The sequence below is a fragment of the Euleptes europaea genome, chromosome 5, assembly GCF_029931775.1.
Source record: "Euleptes europaea isolate rEulEur1 chromosome 5, rEulEur1.hap1, whole genome shotgun sequence".
Lineage (NCBI taxonomy): Eukaryota > Metazoa > Chordata > Lepidosauria > Squamata > Sphaerodactylidae > Euleptes > Euleptes europaea.
The window spans coordinates 85,992,389-86,019,386 of record NC_079316.1 but is presented as its reverse complement, the minus strand read 5'-3'; the positions used below and the strand labels follow the sequence as shown (position 1 = coordinate 86,019,386).

The 26,998-nt window shown below is 43.3% G+C and overlaps 1 protein-coding gene across 1 annotated transcript in view; it reads left to right on the top strand.

Annotated features, from left to right (window-relative positions):
- PCDH15 (protocadherin related 15) overlaps positions 1-26,998 on the top strand; it is a 558,859-nt gene that overhangs the window by 244,959 nt on the left and 286,902 nt on the right. The window contains exons 7-8 of the mRNA XM_056849418.1: positions 16,798-16,917; positions 23,075-23,185. Coding sequence (XP_056705396.1) covers positions 16,798-16,917; positions 23,075-23,185 — 231 coding nt within the window. The remainder of the gene's footprint in view (positions 1-16,797; positions 16,918-23,074; positions 23,186-26,998) is intronic.

The window sequence follows — 26,998 nt, the reverse complement described above, 5'->3', positions numbered from 1 at the left end:
AGACGATGGTGGATCAGACCAAGGTTCATCAAGTCCAGCAGTCTTTACACACAGTGGCCAACCAGGTGCCTCTAGGAAGCCCACAAAGAAGATGACTGCAGCAGCATTGTCCTGCCTGTCTTCCACAGCTCCTAATACAATAGCATACTCCTCTGATCCTGGAGAGAATAGGTATGCATCATGACTATTATCCATTTTTACTAGAAGCCATGAATAGCCCCCTCCTCCATGAACATGTCCACTCCCCTCTTAAAGTCTTCCAAGTTGGCAGCCATCACCACATCCTGGGGCAGGGAGTTCCACAATTTAACTATGTGTTGTGTGAAGAAATACTTCCTTTTATCTGTTTTGAATCTGTCATCCTCCAGCTTCATCAGATGACCCCACATTCTAGTATTATGAGAGAGGGAGAGGGTAATGATAAGGACTGGCTAGAATCTTTGGCCACAGTTCCACTGAAATGAGTGTGTTTATGTGTACTTGTAACCTTTTGTGTTTTTGGAGGTATTCTTTAATGGAAGTTAAAATGATTGCACTTTTTATTAAGAAAAAAAGCAAAGTCATAAAAATTTCATGAGGCAATTGTTAGCTTCAAGACAGTGAGCTCCTAAGCAGGTCTATTCAAAATCCTACTCGGTTCTAATTAATGGGGCTGACTTCCAAGAAAGCATTCTTAGTTTTAGGATGTCAAACATAAGATCAGTTTACTTAGACAATAGTGAAAAGTTAATGTAATCTGGTAGCAAGTGGTTCTGATGTCATAGTAGATCTGTGCAGGTAGGGATGGAACTTAGGCTGTTGCTAGCTTAGCTGCTATTATGTCACAAAGGAGCCAATTTGCTGAGTCAGACTTTGGGGTCCTTAGAATTTGAATGTACTCTCCATCAACAGTTTTTGTCAAATCAAACTGGACCCCATGGGGTCCAAATAATCTTCTGAATGCAAATCAGTTGAGCAATTTTGAGCGTCTGGATAGGAAAAGATGACACTTCTTGTCTACTATATGCAATGGTGAAAATTTCCTGCTGTCTTCTAAGTGACTTTCTCTAGTTTCATTTAAGTTAATCCCCAGCAGTTACAATTCATTCGGCTTTGCAGCTTACTTTTAAAATTGGCTGTTTCCTGCAGGCTCACTATGCCAAGAGCAACAGCATCTGGAACACTGGACAGCTGGGGGGGAGGGGGTACTGATAACATCATGTGGAAGGGGCTGTGGCTCAATGGTAGAGCATCTTCTTGGCATGCAGAAGGTCCCAGGTTCAGTCCCTGGCATCTCCAGTTAATGGGACTAGACAAGTAGGTGATGTGAAAGACCTCAGCCTGACACCCTGGAGAGCCGCTGCCAATCTGAGTAGATGATACTGACTTTGATGGACCAAGGGTCTGATTCCGTATAAGGCAGCTTCATGTGTTCATGACTTTACTATCTCCTATACACTTACAAGAACATTCTTTAATGCCTTAGGCCACAACTTGTTTGTTTGTTTTGGGGAGGGGCTGTGGCTCAGTGGTAGAACATCAGCTTGGCATGCAGAAGGTCCCAGGTTCAATCCCCAGCATCTCCAGTTAAAGGGACTAGGCAAGTAGGTGATGTGAAAGATCTCTACCTTGAGACCCTGGAGAGCCGCTGCCAGTCTTAGATGATACTGACTTCGATGGACCAAGAGTCTGATTCAGTATAAGGCAGCTTCATGTGTTCATGTATGTGTTCATGGTCCCCTAACCTCACATCTCTGTTTGTCACTCCACCACCAAGAGATGAGCCAGGAGCCATGCTCCATACAAAGCCATCTTTCTGTATTGTTTTAATGTACAACAGTTATAGGTTCGCTGTAATCAGCCTTAAAGGTTGACGGATCAAAAGGTGAGGCAGTGAAGCTTTAAAATAAATAATATACATCCCCACGTTTGTTACTTCTAAGAACATTACTTGATCCATTTCTCAGTGCTGGTATGAGATGTCCAAGCTGTTTATATAAATACCGACAATAACTTTCATGCATTTGCACTGAACCAGTTTGTGTTTAGATAATCAAGGATCTTTGGTATTCGGCTGTTGTATTATATCTGTCAACACCCTAATTTGGCTGATAATTGAAGGGAGAACATGAACAGCCATATTTTTATTTTTTAAAAATACTCCACTGTGCTGCAAAGCATACCTCCTTTTTATTTTTTCCCCTAACCATGATAAGTAGAGAGAGCCTCTGAGTTCTCCCCCTCCCCTGCTTTTTTTTCTTTTTTTGAACAGCTTTGCCTAATATTCTCTACCCTAGGAAAAGGGCAATAGTTCACAAGCTATTTTGCAGTATACTGTCAGAAGGAAATTGGTAGGAAGGCAATTTTGTGTGACAAAGGATGTCATAAGACCGCTCCATATATCTATAGCACTATGTCAGTTTTGTCATCTCAGGACTGATTACGAAAATGTAGTGGTTGCTTATTATAGTATACAGTAAAGCAGGAATTAATTGATGCAGCAGTGCTACGTGCTGTAGAGAATCCATTATTTTTCATTAAACAATAGCTGTTGCCACTGTGGATTTTGGTCAGGACTAGTTTAACTTTGCTTCAAGTTCATAGCAGATGTGAGAAGAAACCTCACAGAACCACCATTATATCAGCTGGCTGTTCCACTCTGTTTCTTGAAAAGCCATTTTCTGTATTTCATGGTATATTATATGAAATATTCTCTTACATAAAGTATTGTCTACTTGAATGTTGTCATTTTAACCACAACACCAGGCTGAAAATCAGACAACAACTATGAGATAGCAGCTCCATGTAGTGAATAGTATGAGAGATCTTAACTTTTCAAGCAGATGACACCAAAATTACTGGGAGCCTAGTCTGGCCTAGTCTGGGAGCCTAGTCTGTCCTAGTCTGGGAGCCTAGTCTGTCCATTAAAGACCCCCAAGTTCAAACGAACTAGATCAAGGGGTCTAATTCTTCAGGTCCCTGAACAAAGTACCCCCAGTCATCCCACTTGTCTTCCTTGCTTCTTTGGGGGGGGGGGTAAATTCCATGCTTTTTCCAAGGCAAAGAAGCCAAGAGCATCAACTGGCCAAAAGTTTCAAAATGCAAACAGAACCAACAAGACCAACAGAACCAACAATGAGCTAGAGAATCCCAGCAGTACCATGGCCCAATGTGACAAGCCCAAAACAACCAGTGTCAAACCAGAGAATCCAAGACAAACCAACCTAATCAAGGAATACTGTTGTAAGCCCAACAGAAGCAGTGTCAAACCACAGAAGCCAAGCAGAACCCAGAGCCAGTGAGGCAAGCCCAAGAGAACTAGTTTCAAACCAGAATCCAGCTTGGAAACTCCTCCTCTCAAGCACAGACACTTAAAATATTTAAAACTTTTTAGAAACAAAGAAAATGCAAACCAATTAAAAATTCTAAAACAAGCCAAGAGAAGAAAACCCAACAAAACAGCACAAGTGTTTTAAACCCTTTAAAAAAGTGCAATACAAAACCAAGGAAAGCTATTTGCGGCCCCAGCCCTATGGGGGGGAAACGAAACAGGGGGGAAAGGGGGGTCACGACCACCCCAGGGGCCACCCATACCCTGGTGACCGAAAGGCGTGGTCTTACCCAAGAATGACTAGTACGCAATAGCTGGAGTAAACAGGCCACAACTTTATTGATTACAGCGTTAGGCATTAGCAAGCATGAGGGGCGGGATCCAGGGATCAGCTGACCCGTCTGTCAGCTGATCACACCCTGCGCCCAACCCGCCTGCTGGGCGCAGCCTGAGATGGCAGTATGCCGGGACCCACGTAGGCGGCAGCCAACTGTGGTCCACTGCTACTTGGGAGGAGGCCAAACCGCAGCCCCTGAGACAGGCTTAACCATTCCAGGCCTCCCCCCAAAACCCCTTATTAGGGTCCCCAGAATGGGAAGCGGGGCCCGCAGGCCGTCTTTTCCCCAAACTGGATCCGGCCCCATGCCCAAACCGCCAGCCATTAGTTGTGACAGATAACCCAACAAACCCCATAAACAAGGGGAGGGTGGGCGGGACAAGTGGCGTAGAGGGGAAAGAATGGCCGCGGCCAGGGGGGGCACATTTTATCCCCCCTGGCCTGCCGGCACGGACCCCATTGGACCGGGGAGGGTCCCGTGACCCCCGGCAGAGTCCGCCAAAACACCGTGAGGGGGCGGGGGCGGCCGTGGGGTGGATGGGAGCTGGCAGCTGCCATTGTGCCTCCCGGCCACCACACATAGGACCCGGGCCCGCCCTCTCCCTCCGTGGGGGCCGCCCGGGGGGCTCTGGGCCACTCATGCCGTCGCCCCACCGCCTGGAATGGCGCTGCCGCCCAGATCGGCCGCGGCCACCGGTAAGTGGGATCCAGCCCCCTGTTCACTCCGCTCCTCCCCCCCCCCGCGGGTCCGCAAACCCAGATCCCCCCAGTGGGATCTGCTGCTTTTAAAGTATCAGAAAGAAATCAGAGGATCTCCCCACACACACACTACAACCAGACAAAAATAACAACAAAATTGGGAAAACTTGAAATAATATTTTAAATAATATTGTAAAGCAAAGTCCATTGTGAACAAACCAGTCCTGAAGATGTCTAGGGACAGAAGAAGGCCTTCCCAGACAGGCAGCATCAGGCAAGGCACAGACCAGAGCAGCACCAAGCACCACCAGGACTCCCAAAAATCTAGTCCTGAAATGGAGCCAAGCTGCAGGGCAGGCCTGCTTTTTATCCTTTTGTCATGCTCAGAGAGCCATCATGACAGAATCATCATGACTGGGCAGAGAGTGCACCCTCAGTGTCTAATCCCAATGTTCAGGAGAGTTGCCTCTCCCCCCCCCCCACTTCCCCATCACCCATAAAACCTGTTAAATGGAAGGAAAACGGGCCTGGAACCAATAAAGTAAATTGTGGATAAGTATTTGGACTGGAAATATTAAAATGCACATTCCTACCATAGAGACCATTATATAGAGACCTTAGAGCCCGACTTGGGTTAGGAAGGGGCAGGGTATAAGTAGAATAAAATAAAATAAATGAATGTGTTCTTGGTTATTTTCTTGGTTTTGCAGTTGACATCTTTCTGCATATGATTTTATAGTCCTCACACTAAACTAGTGAAAAAGCTCCAAACTAAATGGCTTAGCTCATATTTTCAGCACTTTCCGTGCAATCTTAAAGGGAGACGGAGCTGCTAAGGAGCCAGCGTGTCCCGGCGCCAGCATCTGTGCCATTTGCACCATCCAAAGTGGTGGCAGCAGTGGTGGCGGTGGCAGAAGAAGAGGAGTTGGTTTTTGTATGGTGATTTTTTCTACCTTTTAAGGAGAATCAAACCTTCTTACAATCTCCTCCCTGTCCTCTCCCCACAACAGACACATTGTGAAGTAGGTGGGGCTGAGAGACCGCCAAGAGAGCTATGAGAACTGCAAGGTCACCCACTGCAAGGTCAGCTGGCTTCACCAACCCGGTTCACCAGATTAGAGTCCGCTGCTGATGTGGAGGAGTGGGGAATCAAGCCCAGTTCTCCAGATTTGAGTCCACCGCTCTTAGCCACTACGCCACACAAGCCCTTTAGCCCCAGGAATGTGCCATTTTGCAGGCATCAAGTTATGCCTGAAAAATAGCTGGCGTAGCCCCACAAAACTCAATATGAGAGTTTCACGGGGGTTTTGGACAAGTAGAGTTTTTATTTTTATTTACAGCCTGGGATGCCTCTCAGGAGACAGCTTGGCTGCACCGTCCCCGGCCGTCAATATCTACCACCCTCTTAGGATTGGGCTGTTTGAAAAGTGATTCTTCTAAGAATGAGCAACTTAAGACCTGAACCCCAACTCATCCCCCCCCAAAAAAAACCATGACCCATCAGTAAATCCATGCCCAGAATGGATGATGCTAGTGATTGTCCCAGTCGTTGTTAGAGAGACATTTCAAGAAGACTTGCTGGCATTAATGCTTAGGGGCAAAGGACACACATTTTATTTTACTACATTTAAAGCACAGTGGAGGTTATGCACTCTTGGAAGGCTCGTCTGAATTTTGTTAGCCTGCTTGAAGGAGACCTGAGCTGGTGGGCAGCTTTTTCTAAAGATAAAGCTAGTGTAATCCCCACACACACACACACACACACTTTCTGATGATGTGATTTTCTAACAGGCCTTTAAAGAGAGTGCCTTCGTACAGCTGTAGTTTGACCACCTATTAATTTTATTTTCCTCTTGAAGGAAGGTTTGGGCTTTAATGCCTCCTCTGGTCCCCAAATATATTGTAGGAAGACTAGGAAATTACTTACTTAATCAACCTTGGTGATTCCCAAGAGAATATGTAACTTCCAAGTTCTGACATTTTGATGGCGCTAAGTTTGTAACTCTTCACTACCAAGCCTTCCTTGTGTATTTATTCCACAGTGAGAGGGGGGGAGCTTTTCTTGTCCTAAAAGGCTTTAAGAGAGAAAAGGATATTTGCTTGGTGCACATGTTTCATTAAGTTTTTAAAAGGGGGGGGGAACCACACCTAGATTATAGCCATAATTTGAGATGGTGTGGTGGAATCGAGAGACTTAGTTATGTGCCTTAATCCCTTGGGCGTATGTATCATAGTCAGTCCAAATGAGTGCTAGTTAGCAACAAGTCTGAAAACAATAACCAAGAAATCACACTGACGAAATACAGACAGCATACTTTAATTGGAACTTTCTCGTGAAAAGGGGACGTTCAATACTGATGACGTTGTGAGCAATCCAGGAACAATCCAGGGCCCAAAAATGTGCCTAGCTTGATAACCAACCACTGTTTGTAGTAGCCAGAAGCTTTTTTTTTTTTTGCTTCAAAGAGGCAAAAATGGGTCATCGTCTTTAAATGCACTTATCAGACCTTTCATGCATAGAGTTGGCACACTAGTGATCAGGCAGTATTGTCCCTCTAAATGTGCATGAGTCTTCCATATTTTTAGTGCATTTAAATGGGATGGGGCAAACATGGAATGCTTACATGGGTGAGCTCTTCACCTGTGGCCCATATCACATCTGCTTTGGCCCCAAGAATGTCCCTTTTGTGCCCACACCTAGTGAGGTAGCTTTATAGGGGGATTCTAAGCAGTGTGTTTGTGTTTTGGTAGTGAATATGACATTGATGGTCCATCTCAACATAATCTGGGTTTTATTTGCAGAGAGGCAAACTGTTTTCTGTGCTGCTGATGCCTTTTTAGTAAATAGTTGCTCCTGGAGTACTCTAGAAGCTTTTCCTGCTGACAACCAGAATTAAAGTTCTGGCTATTACTTGTAACTTGGCAAGCATGTTTGTAGAGCCCTGCAGGCAATATTGTTTTCACAGATTACTGGGTTGAGAAAATAGTTATTTTCAGTAAACTCCTATGTATACTCAGAAGTAAATCCTGTGGAGTTCAATGGGACTTGCCCCCTAACACGTTTGCTTAGAATTGTGGCTTTAGTCAAGGAAGGTTTCTACTGTAATTAAACATCCTCAATATATCCATCCATACTGAGAGGTGGGGGAGGCACACACAGGCACCATTAGTACTCCTTGACAGGTAGGGTTGCCAACCTCCAGGTGGTGGATACTCTCTCACTCCAACCTGTGAACTGGCTATAGAGCAGACCATGTTGTATCCTGAGGAAGATTCTTAATCAAAACAGGAAGAATACCGGATCCCTGTACTTTTGCACTCTTGATACAGGTCAAGGGAACTTATACACAGAAATTAATGTCCAGGAACGAAAGCTACATAGCACGTCGTCATTTGCCTTGGTGGCTCCTATAAAAGTCCAGCTTTATATACTGATTTGGTCCTAATACCCACCTTTCTACTTGGACTTTTGAATTGCATTTGCTTCTCTGCACATTGTTGCATTGTATTGTACAGTATGTGTATTGTAAACTGCCTAACTTTGTTACCTTTAACAACACTTATCTTTTGCATATACTAGCAGTATTATTGCCTTTCTGCTGTTATTTCCTGACAACCTCCAGGTGGTGGCTGGAGATCTCCCACTATTACAACTGATCTCCAGGTGACAGAGATCAGTTCCCATGGAGAAAATGGCCACTTTGGCAATTGGACTCTAGGGCATTGATGTCCCTCCCCTCTCCAAACCCCACCCTCCTTAGGCTCCACCCCCCAAATCTCCAGGTATTTCCCTAATTGGAGCTGGCAACCCTATTGACACGGCTAAAGTTGAGTCCATTAGCACCTTATAGACCCGTGTTGGCGAACCTATGGCTTGCGTGCCGCAGCCATCACACCAAGCCCTCTCTGTGGGCACGTGCAGACTCGTTGCGTCTGCCTAGGGCTGTGCCATGATGCCAGGGTGAGGGCGCTGCGAGCGGTGCTCCTTCTCCCCAAGCCCATGCTCCCCAAGCCTGCGCTGGCCCCCTCCCTCTTTCTCAGCTGAGCTGCAGCCGGAAAATCTGGAAATGGAGCTAATAGAATTTCAAGAAAGCTCTATCCGGAAAAATAAATTTTATGACCTGCGTGAAACACTTGAGAAGATAGAAGGGATGCCAAAGGACAGCACAGTTAGTTCTGAAAATGAAATCCTTAAAGTGTGGAATTCTCTGCCAAATAATTTTAAGTCAATGAAAGCACTTGGGATTGCTTTCCTTACTTTGTTTGGATCATCTTATGCTTGTGAGCAGCTGTTTTCAGCTTTGAATTATATCAAATCTGAAACCAGAAACAGGCTAACAGATGACCTGAGTGCTGCATGTGTTGCTCTCAAACTTACAAAGTATGAGCCAAGGGTAGACAAATTATCAGCATGCACACAACAGCAAAAATCACATTAATTGTTCAAAAAAATTTGACGATGTCCTCAAAGATGTCACAAAAATGGTGAATTACATCATGGCTCGTGCTCTGAATTGTCGACAGTTTCAAGCACTTCTTGAGGAGGTTCAGGCACAGTATAATTGTTTACTTATGTACAATAATGTCCGGTGGTTGAGCAGAGGACGAGTCCTGGAGAGATGCATGCCAAATGCAAACTTTTACCTTTCTATAAAAAGTTGTTTGTATCATTGAAAGTTCTGTTATTGTGTTTTTCTTTTAACACAAAATATGTGAATGTATGAGTTGTTTTTTCTAAACGAAAACCTCAGTATTCAGGTTAAATTGCCGTATTGGCACTTGGCAATAAATAAGTGGGTTTTGGGTTGCAGTTTGGGCATTCGGTCTCTAAAAGGTTCGCCATCACTGTAATATAGACTAACAAGATTTAGGCTTTCGAGCATTAAAGATATAGGCTTTCGAGCATTAAAGTTCCCTTTGTCAGGTAAAAGTAGTAGAAAAAAAGTTGTCAGTCATGCTGGTTCAAAAGGGGGAAAAACAGAACACAATCCAGAGAATACCTTTATTAGGACCAATCAAATAATGTTTAATAGTGTGCAAGCTTCTGAGTTCTCCAAAACTCTTCTTCAGGCTGAATGTTACCAAAAAAAAGTTTGAAATGGAAGAAGCTTCATGACATGATGTAAAATCCTTGTAATATAGATGTTAAATGCACAGCTGATGTTGGTATCCAGTGACACCCAGCTTTTTATGAACAAGAGGCTATAAAATGGTTGTGTTCCTCAGAAAATACAAAGACAGCAAATACCCCTTATGTCTCTCTGCCTAGTGAGAACTGAATTCCTTTTTCAGGAGTTAAGGAAACACTTGGCTGCCATTGCAATAGTTCTGAAAATAATCAAGATGTTACATGAAGTATAAAGTAAAGTAAATTAAGTAATGCCTTGTTTCGCTGGATTTTTGCTTCTTCAGATAATTACAATTTCCTCTAAAAATACATAATAGTATAGATAATATAATGCTCCTTACATTTATCAATTATAAAAATATAATATAATTATATATTAGTATTATTTTACCAATGATAACCTTGAAAAATCACAATTAAGATGGAATTATCCCTTGGTGTACCTGTGAAATGAAATGATATCACCTGTATGAATTTATACAATGCAAAAGAGAAGTAGCCTGACAATATAAGTGACATGGAGACATCTTTGTAAATGAGTGCTAGATATTATAGGACATATCCATAGTTATAATTGTGAATCCCATGGGGTAGATCATAGTTTAGGGCTGCAGTGAATGTTAAGTACAACAGAATACTTACCTTTGACAAGGAAGTTGAATGATCTTTAAAATAGTACAGTTAAGCTTAGGAATCTAAGGTGCCTATAAGGCTCATGAGCATGGAACTTTGACTCACAAAATTGTGATCGGGTAAGAGGATATTAATATTGGTAAAATAATACTTATATATAATTATATTATATTTTTATAATTGATAAATTTAAGGAGCATTATATTATCTATACTATTATGTATTTTTAGAGGAAATTGTAATTATCTGAAGAAGCAGAAATCCAGCGAAACAAGGCATTAACCGGTTGCTTGTCATAGTATCATTGCATTAGCCTGCATATATTCACTACGGTGGATACTGAGTATGGATTGTTAAACGGCTGTGCAAAAGAGGAATCCTATTGGTCAGCTTGTCAGCTGACTTTTAGAAGACATATTGCAAGACGACACTGTGCAGCAAGACATCTGTCATTTCTCTTTGAGGACTTGGATTGCAGGACATTGTGGACATTTATCTATTTTGTCTATGGTGATTTAGTATTGATAATCGTGTTATAAAAACTTTGTGAACTGGTATTTAAAGAGATACTAAGCATGGGAAAAATATAAAAATAACAAAAGAATTGGAAGTGGCTGCGTGTTGGGATATTTTTCCTTAATAGGAGATTAGCCAACCTCCAGGTACTAGCTGGAGAACTTCTGCTATTACAACAGATCTCCAGCTGATAGGGATCAGTTTACCTGGAGAAAATGGCCGCTCTGGAAATTGGACTCTATGGCATTGAAGTCCCTCCCCTCCCCAAACCCCATCCTCCTCAGGTTCTGCCCCAAAAACCTCCCGCCGGTGGCAAAGAGGGACCTGGCAATCCTATGCATGTTGAAGATAGGTAGATAAAATGTATTTTGTAAGGCCAAAGGCTATAACAATATAATAAAAAAAACTGCTCAGGCAATAATAAATATAACAATAAAGCAAGTTTATAAACAGTTTTAAAATTGTCAGGACCAGGGTGTAACCTAGATTGCATCAAGGCGAGAATGTAGCATGAATCTTCTTGGCTGCGAATGCATACAGCAACACCGTATAGATCAGTGGTGGCGAACCTATGGCACGCGTACCAGAGGGAGCACACAGAGCCCTCTCTGTGGGCATGTGTGCCGTCACCCCAGCACATCTAAAGAGTTGCAAATCCAAGGCAAAACCTCCCGTACTTTTTGGCCATTTGGTCCCTCCCCTTGCCTGCCGGCCGCACTAAGACCCTGCGGGATCCGCCCAGGCCTGCCTCCCACCTTCCTTTCTCTTGTTTCCCAAAGCCTCCCAATGGGCCTCTGAGTGGCTGAGTGACTCCGGAGCAGCAGCAGGCGGCGGTGGGGCGGGCATGGAGCGGCGAAGACGGGGGCTGCTGCTGCTGCCGCTGCTGCTGGCCGCCCTGGCCGGCGCGCAGTACGAGAAGTACAGCTTCCATGGCTTCCCGGCGGCTGAGCTGCTGCCGCTGCAGCGCGCCTATGCGCTGGAGCAGTACAAGGATGAGGACTGGAAGGAGAGCGTCTGCACCCTGGAGGCCAGCCTGCGCCTCCACTGCCTGCTGAGCAACAGCGAGGTACACTGCCACCAGGAGTGCACTGGCGGCAAGGCGCCAGGGAAGCCCTGGCTCGGGGAGCCAGCCTTTGGAGAGCCGGGCCCCGGCGCCAAGCCGGATGAGGGGCTGGCTGAGCTGGAGCTCTTCGGGCGTGTCCTGTGGCCCGCCTCCTGCCTGCGGCGCTGCAAGCGCGGCCTGCCTGTCTTCCAGCTCTGCTACCCACCAGCCGAAACCCTGCGCGACTTCCAGCGACACACCCCTTACCTGTACCTGCACTACGCGCTCTATAAGGTGAGGGACACACACCCCCGGAGACCGTCCGGATGCGTGATCCTGTGCAGAGCGACTCTGCTAGCATTGGATGAAGTGGAGATGTTAATGTATGAGTTGTTTTTTTCTAAACTAAAACCTCAGGTTTCACGTTAAATTGCCGTGTTGGCACTTTGCAATAAATAAGTGGGTTTGGGGATGCTGTTTGGGCACTCGGTCTCTAAAAGGTTCGCCATCACTGGTATAGTGATTCTCTTCAGCCAAAAGATAAATGATTTTGCCAACTACTGAATTCTGGGCTAACCTAGCTAGAATGGCTGCAAGAAACCTGTCCCTGGGAATCAAATAAAGGTCACAAGAGAAGACATAATGAGGAAGGTCCCCCAGTCCCAAGGCCCCAGAGATATACACTTGTTGAGCAACTTGTGTATGCTGATAATGGCCCACTAACATGGCAGTTGTCATTGTTTGACATTGTTGTCTGAGGGCTGTAAAGGCTTCTTTAAGTTTGCGGAAGGTGATGCTGGACAAATAAGTTCTAATGTGACCCTGCTTTAGCCGTTTAAACCATGGAGAATATCTGGAGCTAATAACGATACCCCTGACAAAGGCGGCATCTGTATTAAATATCTGGTCCTGTGTTTTCAACCCATCCAGAGGAAAGCCCTGGGCGTCAACAGGCGTCAACAGAAAAGCCTGTGATAACTAGTAACCCAGAAGGTGGCTTTCTGGTGCTGGGTAAAGCATTGCCCAGAACGATGAGCAGAGAGAGAATTCTTCAACTTATCCCAGTAATTAATTAAGGCAATGTGAACATGGGCCCTAAGGGAAGGCAGGCCACAGTTTTAGTTCACAGCAGGGCAGCTGGAGTGCCCTGAGGCAAGATCAAGATTCTCCTAAGCGTTGCATGTGGTATAAAGTCAGTTCAGTCTAATTTATTGAATTCAGGTATTAAAAATAGTAGAAAGAAGTTGCTGTCAGACTTTCTACTTTGGCAAGTTTCTGCCAGCCTTTTGTAGACCTCTTCCTAGAAGAACTTTCAATTGCTGCTCTCTGCCTTTTGAATTCCCACCCCCAGGCCCCAGTGTCAGTCAGATTCTACTGGGGTTCATTGCTTAAGCTGAAAAAGTAGTCCTTAGTAGGAAATTATTTAATTATTCTGCTCTAGCTTTAGCCAACGCTTATCTCAGATGAAATTTTTTTTCTCATCTTTTTGATATTCTCCTACATCATACACCAATGAGTCTTGTGCACAGATGATGCAATAATTATCTCTATGGGGACAGGTTTATGAAAGCAGTTAATTAGACTTCTGTGCGTGTGTTTGTGTGTGTTCGAGAGACAGCCGTTCATTTCTCTCTTTCTACATTCAGTTTGCCCAAAATAGTTTTAGTTTCCCCCATTGCCAAAGGCCAGTGGCAAGCAAAAACAAATAATAACAGTCCCTGATAAAATACTCCACAAGTATAGGTAATAAAGACTGGCTTTTAGGAAAATACACAGTACACCCTATTCATCTCTCTCCGAAACGCTATCTGCAAACAAACTAGTTCTGTTCTTCCGATATATCTTGTTTGCTTTGAGAATAGTGTTTAACTTGCTGAAAGGAAAAAGGGCAGCTTTCAAAATCGAAGCAAGACAGCTCCTTCCTTGAGCCTGAAAGAATTTTCAGTGACTTCTCTGTGTGTTTTATGTAACTGTAGTAACTGTTTTCAAGTCAGAATGGAAGGAGAGAGTTCAAGAAAAGGTCACTATAATTTCATTAATTGATGGATTTACTTTATTTACAGGCCATCTTTTCCACTGAAACTTGTGATGCCTTTTGTGTAATAAGTGCATGACATCAGCAACACTGCCTTAGTTAACATATAGTTGTTACACATTAACTGATCCAATTGCATCCTTGAAGGGAGCTGTAATGAACTGTGGGCCTAGAGGTAGGGTTGCCAACCTCCAGATACTAGCTGGAGATCTGCTATTACAACTGATCTCCAGCCGATAGAGATCTGTTCATCTGGAGAAAATGGCTGCTTTGGCAATTGGACTCTATGGCATTGAAGTCCCTCCCCTCCCCAAATCCTGCGCTCCTTAGGCTCCGCCCCAAAACCTGACAGAGGCCACGTGTTCATTATAATTTCCTCCTTTTTTAGGATTTCTGCTTCTGTGCTCTTACTGTCTCTTCAGGATGGCCTTAGGGTTAGGGTTGCCAGCTGTGGGGTAGAATTTTTTTTTTCAGAAGTAGATTAGGGCTGTTGATTCGGTAAAACCCAAACTGAAAAAATACCGAATAAATGCCATTTCAGTAAATTTCTGGTTTGGGTTTACCAAATCAGCAAAATCTGGGAGGTTGGCAAAGCCAAATTTGCAATTCCCGAAAATTCGGCTTTATTAGGAACGCCTTTCCATGGGGGCATTTTTGCAGCTAGAGGCCCCAAATTTTCAGGGTAGTTAGAAGGGACTCTCCTTTCAAAAACCCCAAGTTTGGTAATGATGGGTCAGGGGGTCCAGAGTTATGGGGTCTGGAAGGGGTCACCCCATCCTCCTCCTCTGAAATGCATTGTCAAAGTGGCTGTGTTCAGAATCTTTACTGTGATCTTTGCAACGTATCTTTGCAGTGTTCGCCCCATGGCTCCATAGAGATACAATGTAGATATATCTCCAACCTTATGGATGAAAGATATAAAATTTACAGCTAGTGAAACATATGAGAAAATGGCAAGAGTCCAGTAGCACCTTAAAGACTAACAAAATTTCTGGCAGGGTTTCAGCTTTCGTGAGTCACAGCTCACTTCTTCAGATACAGATAAGAGAAAATTGATATAAGGTGTTTTATTGGTGGTATATTACCCTAAAGGATATTGAGAAGATGGACAAGAACTATAAAGGGAAATGGTGGAAATGTAAAGAGGTGGATGGCACCCTTTGTCCGATGTGGTGGATGTGCAAAAAGACCACACACAAAAAAGGAAAGAAATTAATGCCAAAATTTTTAAATAATTAAATTTGCCATGGAAGCCAAGAGCATATTGCTATTGGGCATTCTGCCAAAAAATATTCAAAAAAATTTGTAAGGATTGTTTTGATATATGATAACGGCGGCCAGAGTCACATTTGTAACAAAATGGAAAGCAGAAGAGTGTCAATGCCAGGAGGACTGGGAAAGTAAACTAGCTGAATAAAGAGTAATGGCAAAATTAATGACCTGTGTGAATAATAGACTAATCAACAAATTTCAAGACAAATGGAAAGCATACTACTTATGTTATTCTTTAAAAATGGAGAGCAAAGAAGGAGGTTATTGAAATGATATATATGAATTACTAATAATCCTTTTGTTATATTGTTTTGAAAAGCTGTTAAAAGGGGGGAAACATCTAAGTATATTATGGCTAGATGGTAATAATATATGAACTCAATTTTTAACATTCGTGAAGTATTTTTAGAAATTTATGTTTAGATTTATAATAGTAATCACCACTGCTAGCCTTTGTAATTATAATTTCATCACAATTCATCTCATAATATTGTCTAACATTATTATTGTGTTTATCAAGAATTGTATAGGGTATCTTATGAAATTTATGCTCAGATTTATTATTGTGATAAATAACCATGTAATGCTTATTATTATATCACTACTTACCGATCATTATTGTTGCTATTATTTATTGTTTATTGTTCATTATATCACTGTTTATTATAGTATATGTATACTTTTACTTATCTTTTTCATTTGTTGTAATCATAATTGTTGTCAATAGGGCTGCCAGGTCCCTCTTCACCACAAGCAGGAGGTTTTTGGGGAGGAGCCTGAGGAGGATGGGGTTTGGGGAGTGGAGGGACTTCAGTGCCATAGAGTCCAATGGCCAAAGTGGCCATTTTCTCCAGGTGAACTGATCTCTGGAGTTGTGATAGCAGGAGATCTCCAGCTAGTACCTGGAGGTTGGCTACCCTAGTTGTCAAGATATGGTTTCCCCCCTGTTCTGTTTATATTTATAAAAAATAAAATATTTTAAATTTTAAAAGATAGAAATAGGAGTGAGGAATATTCCCCATTGTAGCACCACTGCAACCCCATTGTTGTACCGTAACTGAATTCCAATAGACTGCAGAATGACATTTGACTGTTCCCGACCTATGAATGTCTCACTATCTTCCTCTCAGCTGAGATGGCCATCCTTGGCACCTTATCATTTTCTCCCTAATGGTGGTATTTTTCGACCAAGCCAAAAAAGGAGAATTGATGACCAGTGACAGCTTTATTGTCATGTAGAACCCCTGTATGTTTCTCTGTACAAGCTTCATCAAGGGGATCAGTGTTCCTTTTTGCTGAACCATTGGAGAGAAAGGTGGGACATAATAAAAGTAAATAAACTCGGTTGTGCTGCCTGCTGCCAGAACTAAACATTTGATTGGTGGGAACATGAGCTTTATTCACCCTGTTTCAACTTCTTACCTAAATCTCATGAGATCCTGGGCCTAAACCTTAGTTCTTGAGATATTTTGGTCAACACAGGCTGAAAGCTTTGCTGTTGGGAGGCAGAGCCAGGCCATTCTTGCTTCAATCTCCCTATATCTCTGAAAATTTAACAATTGAGGACTGGAGGGTGCTTAGCCTTGGATTCCACATACCTATATATCCTTTGAAACTAAGCAGTGTAAGCAGTGTAATTCATTTAAGATATACAGGACTATTATGTGATTAAAACTTCCTTCGAGTTGTTAAAGAGTAGAACAGTGGAAAGTGCAATCTTGTTCAACACAGTAACATTGTCAACAAATTAACCAACCTCATTTTGACTTTAAAACATTATTTAGCGTTTCTTTCCTAAGTTTGCATGTCATTTTTGTTGTTGCAGTTAACTCCAGTTGGAACCACCATCTTTACAGGATTCTCTGGGAACAATGGTGCCACAGACATAGATGACGGTCCCAATGGCCAGATAGAGTATGTCATCCAATACAATCCTGATGACCCAGTATGTGAATTTTTTTTATTAGTAAAACTGTTTGTTGGAAGAATCAAAATAATATTAAAACCTGTGCAGTTTATCTGTAATGTAGTTTTCATGCCCATGTTAGTTTTTGTTACCATTTTTTTAGGTTTCTGTATTCTACGAAGGATGTTTTGATCTCAACCTTTTTTTTTTGGCATGGATGGTTTTAGACAGGGAAATAGGCCTTTGGAAGATAGTGATGAAGGTTATCTAAAAGGATATATTATTGGTTTTAATGTATTTATTAAAATATTTATAGAACCATCTTTTCCCCAAGTATAGGTACTCAGGGTAGGCAACAGAATACACATCACACACTTGTAAAATGTTCCAATAGCACAGTTTACCCACAAGCCCTTGTAAAATGCTCAGTCTTGTACACCATAAAAATTCTGGGAGGGAAGGAGCCTTCCTCACAATTTAAGAAGATCATTCCGAATAATAGGGACTGAGAAAGTTCAGGATCATGCCACTGCTGTCTGTACCTGTTACAGGATTAAAATGCCAGCAAACGCTGGTATAAGATATGGACATTTTACATGGGTTCATGTAAAGAGGCAGTCCAAGCCATGAAGGGATCTAAAGGTAAGCTCTCTCACCTTGAAATGAACCCGGAAATAAGTAGGAAGCCAGTGTAGTGCTTTCAGGATTGGTGTTATGTGATCACAATGTTTCGTTCTAGATTATCAGGGCGCTGCATTCTGAAGTTATGGAAGTTCTTCAAGGGCATTACAGTAGTCAAGCCAACTGAAGCATAGAGCACTATGACCAGATGAGTTGATTCAAGGAGAGGAGAATGTTTATGAGCCAGATGCAGTGGGGTGAGGGGGAAGTGAACATAAAAACACAGGTAGTGTCTGAAGGATCAGAGCAATGCTCCATCTCTTTCACACAGTGGCTAGCCAGTTGCCCTGCACGGCCAAGCAACCAGGGCATAGAAGCCATGCCCCCCACTCTGCTGCCTTCCAGCACTAATCAGGAAGGAATGAGTGTAATCATAACTGCTCTGCTGTCTTGGTAAAGAGTGTATGAGGCAGTGAGTCTGGTGAATCAGGCCAAATTCCTTGTTCTGCTGAGTGAATGTGCCATGAATAACGTGTCTTCCTTGAAGTACTTTGGGGATTCTAAAACAAAGGAATAGAATGCCAAGTGCTTCCTCGTCTCATGTCTGTGCTCCTGCCTAGTATTTAAGCCCCAAGCACACCAGTGCTCTGACTTATATGGGTAATGGGATTAAGATTTGCATGTATAGGCAAGGTTGTGTTGTGGATAGAATGTTGGACTACAATCTGAGAGACTGAGGTTTGAATCCCCATTTTGCCATGGAAATTTACTGGGTGACCTTAGACCAGTCACACTGTTAGCTTAACATACCTCACAGGGTTGTTATGAGGATAAAATGGAGAAGGGAATAATATAAATTGTTTTAGGTGCCCATTGGGGAGAAAGGTGAGGTATAAATGAAGTAACTAAATAAACATATTCATGGGTCATATGATCATGCAGATTAATTCTACATTACCGTAGATGAAGGATGTGGTTGTATCCCTGTCACAGTTAGAATCTTTAATGAAACTAGGGTTCATGTACCCAGAATGATACAAAGAAGTTGGCTTCTCATGCAATTCAACCTTGAATAAAGGGTGAGATTTTGTGAGTGGGTCTTATCTGTACAAAAGATTCTAGTAGCATTGGGGAGGGTGCATGAGCTCCTATGCCCCACTACAAGACTGTCTTTCCTTGCCATAGTGAGGAAATGACCAAAAAAGTGCTAGATGATCTAATGAAGTGTACCAGTCTCACTGTTCATATTGTGTTTGTGGTTGTATCAGCATTATGTAGCAGTACATCCCTTGGCTACTTTGTCTTTTTTACCATTTTCAAAACTGTGCTAATCATTCTATCAAACTAGTCGTGATGGTAACAAGTAAAATAGAGCATATGTTAAAGCTAAATTAATTTAAGTGATAACATTTCATAAAAGGTGTCCTAGTGTGCCGGTTGAACTGGTGATGCTTCAGACTGCCTGTTTTTGGAGGGAATGGTTTATTTCAAATACTAATATATATTTATCTTTTTTATTTATCAGAAAGTCAAAATGGTAGACCAGATTCAGGACCAAAATTGGTACTATATGACCAATTCTTGGTTTTCTGAACCATTTATTTACATCTCAAAATGCTACATTTTTTTTAAGACTGCATGAACATTTTAGATGGTTATTGTTATGTTCAAGCTCTGAATTATCAGTGGCAGCATGAAGGCAATAATAAAAGAGATGTAAAATTCAGTGCATTTTAATGGAACAAAATGAGGAATTACTGTTATCATTTTAGGGTGCTTATTATTGTAAACTATTATTGGAGCCCCTGTTGTGATAGATATTTTGCAGAACTGGAGAAGCAAACATTTGGCAGAAGTGCAGCATTCATGGAAGTTGATTGGGAGAGTGATTGTCCCCTGTTGATATCCTTATGCATACTGTTATCAGGCAAAAACATTCTTTGGCCTGTGGAAAACCAGCAGTCTTTGGGAGACATTATCAGTAATGTTTCAAGAGACAGACAGTGCATTCCTGAAGAGGGAGGCGAATACTCTTAGGAGCCGGCGTGACCCCTACACTGGTGCCCGTGCCACTTGTGCTGTGCAAACTTGCACAAATACCAGGGTTAGGCCACTAGCAGCCCATTCATAAGGTGAGGCGTATGGGGACGGCGGGGAAGAGGCGCAGTGGCACCTCTTCCTAAGTTGTTCCCCGTATGCCGTTAAACAAAAAAAAAGCCGTTTCGCTGTTTATTTGTTTTTAACCAGGGCCTTTCACCCCATGGAGAATAGCGAGGCTGCGCCTGCTAAAAAGCAGGTGAAGCACCACCATTCCCGGTGCTGGCACAAGTGGCCGGCGGCTCCTCCCCCTGGCCCACCCCTAGAACGCCCCCCTGCGCCGGTGTGGCCTCTCCACGCATTTACACACACGTACGCTGGTGGTGAGTTCACGCTGCCTCCACAAAACCTTTGGCCCCATTCTCAGGAATGGGCTGTTATGCTGGACCACGGCTGCAGCATGGAGCTCAGGTGCTGGCAAGGCCTCCCATTAGCATTCTTCCAGTGCAAGTCCTCCACCTGTGTTCCGGGAGGTGCTCCCGGGGCGTTCTAAGGGTTGAGTTTCTGTTAGGCAGCTTCCAAACCCCTTTCGCCCCAGGAACGTCTCCCAGGATGGCGGCAGTCCTTTGCCTCCTTTGCTGGTGGCGCAGGTCTGCTTTCCCCTATGGGGGAAAAAAGCCTTTCCCCTGTTTTTATTTTGGAAAAAAGGCTTCTCAGCTGCGCTGTCCCGGCTGCCGCAGTTCGCTCCCACCTTCAGGAATGCACTGAGGGAGCATTTTTTTGTGTGTGTGCAGAATATAACTTTTATCATGAGCTAGGCCTAGTTCTTGAAGAGAGCAGAAGAGGCTATAATCACATGTCTTGACTGTCTGACTTCAAAGTACGGGTGGGGGCCATCATGATTAGGCTTGCCAGGCCCCGTAGCTCTACCGGCGGGAGCTTTGCAGGGCTGTGCTTGCAGCGCACAATGTGCATGTGCGCCTGACGCAGCATGTGCACACACCTAGCGTGGTGCGGCTACTTCACTTCCAGGTTTACCCGGAAGCGATGCGGACGCTCTAGTGATCTTGGCCGAAACTCTATGGTTTCCATAGAAAGTGCTGTTCTCCTGGTAAACACACTGATATGACCAAAAGGAGCTGCCTTGTACAGTTGCCTGATAATGAGTCAGACTACTGGTCTGTTCTGAGTGGTGGCTCTGAGGGTCTCAGGTAGATATCTCCCACATCACCTGCGACCTGATCCTTTCAACTGGAGATTCTTTGGATTGAACCTAAGACTTTCTGCATGCAATGCAAGTGTTCTACCGCTGAACGACAGATACAGTCACAATGGATATGCCCATGTCCTCAAAGTTCTCTGGCTTATAACAAATTCTGAAATGATCAGTAGTCCTGATGAGCTCTTTAGGCATGACTGTGTGGCCATTTGATTTCTTCACAAAAAGTGAAGTGAGTTTGTGTTGCACACACACAAACACAGAAATCTAACTGAAGTAGTATTTTAGTAATGTTATATTTCCATTTTCTTTTATTGTTATATTCTCATTTTCTCTTAATAAAAAAAAAGAATCTAACTGAAGTGTGATTACTCTTGAAGTTCTTCCCTGGTTACCTTTCCTTGTGAATGCACCCTTTCCCCATGAAGAGTGATAAAGCTAAAGCTATGGATAAAGGAGTCTTAATTCTTCATTGTGCCTAAAAAGTTCTGTTATTTCTTCAGCAAAAGAAAGTTCATGATTGTGCCACACTTTATCCTCATTTAAAATATTAATATACATGCCTTTCTCCAAAGCATCTCAGGACTCAAGGCAGGTAACAATGATATAAGAGCAATTAGATAAAGCAATATTTGAAACAAATATGATGTACATTAAAACCATATTAAAATACTCATCTAAAAAAACCTTCATGCTCACTATCAAGTTATTCCCCCTTTGGGGGCAAGCTAAGGCTTCCCAAAAGGTTATTTGTAATAACTGTCTCTTGCAGCTGCCCCAGATAGCCAGAAGAGTAAAGCCGCCACCCCTGACCTCTCCAGTAACACGCGGCAGCTGCTGACACATTAGTTGCTTATGCATGGGAGTTTTACCTGAGGTTTGTTGCTCGCAGGATCCACAGTTTCTTCTCGTGAAGCTATGCACCAGCAGTCTCCAAGTTTAAAACAAGAAGCTTGTGAGTCCCTGCCCCTTAAAATGGCTCTTTGTACTTGGCTGTAGTGCTTAGAAGTCCTCCCCCCCGCCCCGAGAAACCCAAGTGCCAGGTCAAAAAGCATTTTAAAAACCAAAACCAAAATGGAGCTCCCTAAAAGGAATTGGGGAGGGGAGAAAACCAAGCCTCATTTCTAAATGCCTCTCTTCTGCTCAGAAAGAACTCCCAGGAAGCAGGAAGCAAGAAGCATTTGAATCCCTGCCTCTTGACACGCTTTTAATTGGCTGTAGTTCTTTCTGTGAGAGAAATGTCCCTCCCGCAAGCTTCGGTGTCCTGCGCTTTGCCTTATGCGTGGAGATTTCAAGCAGGCTGAGCTCAGCGGAGATGGAAGAATCGGGTTAATAGAGGGATGGGAAGTCCCGCGATTTGTGAAGGCTGGCAGCAAAGTCATCTCTAGTGGATGGAAAACTCATGCATAACTCCAAGGAACAACTGAGACAGACCGGGGGTGAATGTGAGTGGAAGTACCCATGCATAACCGACCATTGTAGAAAATCCCTTAGACCAGACTGGAGCACCCATGCAGACATTTGAAGCATGTACAGGTGATCATGTGGACAATGGTGGTAGTGGTCAGGATATTGCCGACCTACCTACCAGCTCCAACCTACACCTATTCAGATACCCATGTTGTTGTTTTGCTGTCAAGTCACAGCTGACTTATGGAGACCCCATAGAGTTTTCAAGGCAAGAGTTGTTTGGAGGTGGTTTGCCATTGCCTGCTTCCATGACCCTGGTACCTCTTGGAGGTCTCCCATCCAAATACTAGCCAAGGTCAGGGCTGAGAGAGTGTGACTGGCCCAGGGTCACCCAGCAAGCTTGCATGGCATAAGTGGGGGATTCAAACCTGGTTTTCCCTGGAGCGGAAAGAGCCCTCTCGGTGAGTCACAGGGCTACATTCCCAGGTCCTAGACCAACACCTTAACCACTACACCATGATGCACATATTAATCTGTGCAGGAAGATACTGTACTTATACCAAATTTTGCTCTGGTCCAATTAGGAATACGGCTCTACACTGTCATTTGCCAAAATTCTTCCTTTCTTAATAAATTATGCATTCTTGTTTCAAAAATTTCCGTCACCCTGTTTATGTGGAAACTCACTGCATTCTTTTGGGAGAAGTAAAGCATAACTAACTTTGATGATTAAAAATAGTAATACTAGTGAGGATATTACAAATAGTTTGAATATGTGGAGTTCATTCTTGGTGGTAGGGAAAGTCAGTGAAAGTGTTGCCAGTGCCACTGATTACTATTTATTGGTCATTATATCATTGTTTCTTGTGATCCTTTTCCTCCTTTTTTTTTTCCTTGTAAATTTTTCAGACATCAAATGGGACTTTTGACATTCCTCTTACACTGTCTGGAGCAGTAGTTTTGCGTGAGAGGCTGAATTATGAAGAAAAGACCCGTTACTTTGTCATTGTCCAAGCCAATGTGAGTATAAACTACATTAAAAAAATTATTGGTGTTGTTTGTCACTATAGCTGTCACATATGTTTTGGAGGAAGAGCAACATTTTTTCTGTTTTTTTAAATATTTGATGGGTAAGTTTCCGAGTCAGTGTTTCACTTGTTATTTCCTAATGATGAATTTACACATATGTCTTCATGTGCTGATTTTTGCAACATTAAGCGTGCAATCTGTGCCCCTTTGTGCTGTGATAAAATGGCACCAACTCCGGCGCAGGGGCACTAACGCCAGCACCACAGAGCAAAGCAGCAGTGCGGGACTCAGTCTCCGGCTCTGCTGCACAGGCAGCAAAAACCTGGAAGCAGGTGCCTGCGCCAGCATCAGGGGGCATCCCCGGGGCAGAGCTGACATTAGTCAATTTCCAAACCCCATTCAGCCTGGGAACCCTCTATGCTGCAGTGTTGCTATGCCAGCAAAACAGCTGGCATTGAGGTAACATAGCCAAGTGTTACTGGGTTTTTAAAAATGCAATTTTAACCTTTATTTTTTGGGCAGAAACCTTTGTGGAGCTGGCACGGCAGTGTCGCTTCTGTCTGCCACCTATCTCCCCCCCCCCACTTCAGGAATGGGCTGCCCGTGATAGCCTACATGTTTGATTGAACTCTCATATATCAGGAATAGCTTATATTTCAGTTCACACTGAGATTCAGATCATTAGCAATATCATCCAGTGACAAAATGGGTTGTATGCTACCAGCTTTTCTGTGGGTGAAAGAAGAAAGAAATCCCCATATGAAATCTGAAAAGACAATGCTGTAGAGTGAGGAACTCATGTGAACAAAAGCTTTGTGAGACTGGGGTTTCAGAAAGGAAAGAAATTAGGTGAGATTGAAGGGAAATTTGGTACAATACAACCCAGACAGCCCTTCATTGGCTTGCAAAGCAATCTTTTTCATGATCATTGAATTAAAAGATGTATTGGTGTTGGGTCACAAAGCAGTCTTTTGGCAAAAGGAATTATAAATCTTGGAATTATGAAAGTTGGGCTACTTTTTATAGGCCAAGTAAATATTATTATAAACTACTTAAAACAATTCTTGATTTTTAAGTATTAATGTAACTGTCGCTAACATTTCTGAGGAACAGCAAAATTGTTTTTAAGATGCCACTGAGTTTCACAGACTGACACACTCAGCAATAGATAAAAGCTGTGTTATCTGGCATACCGGTTAACTGGCATGCCAGCTTATAATCTGCTCCACTTCAGCCTGCTCTTAAGTAAGAGCAAAGAGTCAAGGAGTGGGTCCCCATCATGGGTGCTGCCAGGTTGTGCTGCTGCCGAGTGAGCACCCAAGGCCAAGTGATGGCCAAGAAGCTCTTCATGTTCTTCCTCCCCTTGCTCTTGCATGACAGATAGGGTTGTCTGGTTCCTCTTTGGCACCGGTGGGAGGTTTTGGGGATGGAGCCTGAGGAAGGCATGGTTTGAGGAGGGGAGGGACTTCAATAACATAGAGTCAAATTGCCGAAGTGGCCATTTTTCTCCAGGTGAACTGATCTCTATCAGCTGGAGATCAGTTGTAATAGCAGGAGATCTCCAGCCAGTACCTGGCGTTTGGCAACCCTAATGACAGAAGGTGGAGGAGGGGCAGGAAGCACTTCTGAGCCTGGGTGCTTCCTGCTCATGCTGCCTCAGAGAGAGCGTAGTCCCTGGCCCGAAACCAGCTTGGACACCCTGCCTGCTCTTTCACCACTCGCTCTTGTGCAAGAGCAGGGAGTGGAGAAGCAGGGAGCAATTTTCAGCCATGGGCACTACTTGGTCCTGCCGCCATCGAGCAACCCCCATGGCTGGAAACTGGCTGAACCATCCTGCCTGGTCCTCTGCCACCCATTCATGCATCTCAGCCTGGTCCTGCTGTGTCTGCCACCCTCACATCACTGCTCAATTGTACAACCTTTGTTAACTGCCATATTAAGTTAAGTGGCTACCCCGATTCACCCCGGATGCCACTTAGCAATTTTTTTTACTTTAATTTGTTGTGAAACTGATTGAATAGCTGCAGTTTAACCTGTTCTTTTAGCTCTGAAATGCAGCTTACTGAAGTGAGGTGACATTTGCCAAATGTGTGTTTCTTAAGTAGTTTCCTGAAGTAATATATAGAAAACATTGCAGGCTGAGAAATAAAATGATGTATGTATTTTATCTAAGATGCCTGTTGATTGGTGTCTTCCATTTACTTTGAAAGCAAGAAAGGGCTTCCCATTCAACTTCTTAATTTTGCATGACATTATTTGAAATCATACCTAATAAACTTCTCATTCTGAACAGCCTTCTGCATGTTACTCGCATATTGCCTGTACTTTTCTTATACGTCCACTGAAAAAGAGTCACAGTTTGGAGCACTGTCTGGTTTTTGTTGTTTGTTAGTCAATAGCTCTTACTGTTGTCTGTAATTATTGACTAACACGGCCCCCTTTCAAGGCCACTTAGGAAAATATATTTTGGATTCATATACCTAAGTATTTTGAATTCATATACCTAAGAGCCCCGTGGCGCAGAGTGGTAAGCTGCAGTACTGCAGTCCAAGCTCTGCTCACAAACTGAGTTCGATCCCAACGGAAGTTGGTTTCAGGTAGCCGGCTCAAGGTTGACTCAGACTTCCATCCTTCTGAGGTCGGTAAAATGAGTACCCGGCTTGCTGGGGGTAAAGGGAAGACGACTGGGGAAGGCACTGGCAAACCACCCCGTAAACAAAGTCTGCCTAGGAAACGTCAGGATGTGACGTCACCCCATGGGTCAGGAATGACCCGGTGCTTGCACAGGGGACCTTTACCTTTTACCTTTTTATACCTGAGTACAGAGCACATGGGTATTAGTTAAAAATGGGACATGTGTCTAGGTTAGGTTTGCCAAGTCCCTCTTTGCCACTGTTGGGAGGTTTTTGGGGCAGAGCCTGAGGAGGGTGGAGTCTGGGGAGGGTAGGGACTTCAATGCCATAGAGTCCAATTGCCAAAGCGGCCATCTTCTGCAGGTGAATTGATCTCTATCATCTGGAGATCAGTAATAGCAGGAGATCTCCAGCTACTAACTGGATGTTGGCAACCTTAGTCTAGGTGCTGAGCATCTCAGACACCTACTAACCTGCTTCTTTTATGTAAGCATGCTGTGTTGTAACCGTCTGGTTTCTTAATTTTGTTTTCATGTCCAAGATTTTCCTTCCCACTAGAACAGCCACAATGAGAATTTATGAATTCCTCTGTCAGTAAGCAGAATATATAGTGCACATACTGGTGTGCTCTGCTGATAAGCGATTCTGTTATAAAAGCTACACATTTTTTCTTTTTTGGAGATACAGAGGATTAAATTCTGTCCTTGTTATGTGTGGAAAACAAAGCTTATCAGCTCCGAATTTACAACACAGGAGATTTTGTCACAGAGCCTGGTCTATATTTTTTTGCTCAAATAATGCTGGGGGGGAAATCCTTCCGTTTAATTTCAAAGTAGAATTTCTCACAAAGGCTTGATATTTCCATTTTACAATTGCTAATATTAGATTTCTTTACAATAGTTCATTTGACTTCCAAGACAAGTTGTGGCCAATGCATCCAGATTACGCACTGTGCAGTTTTTTGTTCCGTGTGTCATGCCAGAATGTCAGAAATAGAAGAGATGCGGGGACTCTGAAGAGGGGAAGAAAGATGCATCTTAAAATAAGATATAAGTGGAAGATTAAGGAAAGGAATGTTTGAGGGAGAAGGTAAATCAGTGATGGGAGGAAAGATATCAAAGAGAAGAAAAACAATTAAAGTAAAGTGGTTTTTCAAGGCCAACTTCAGCCT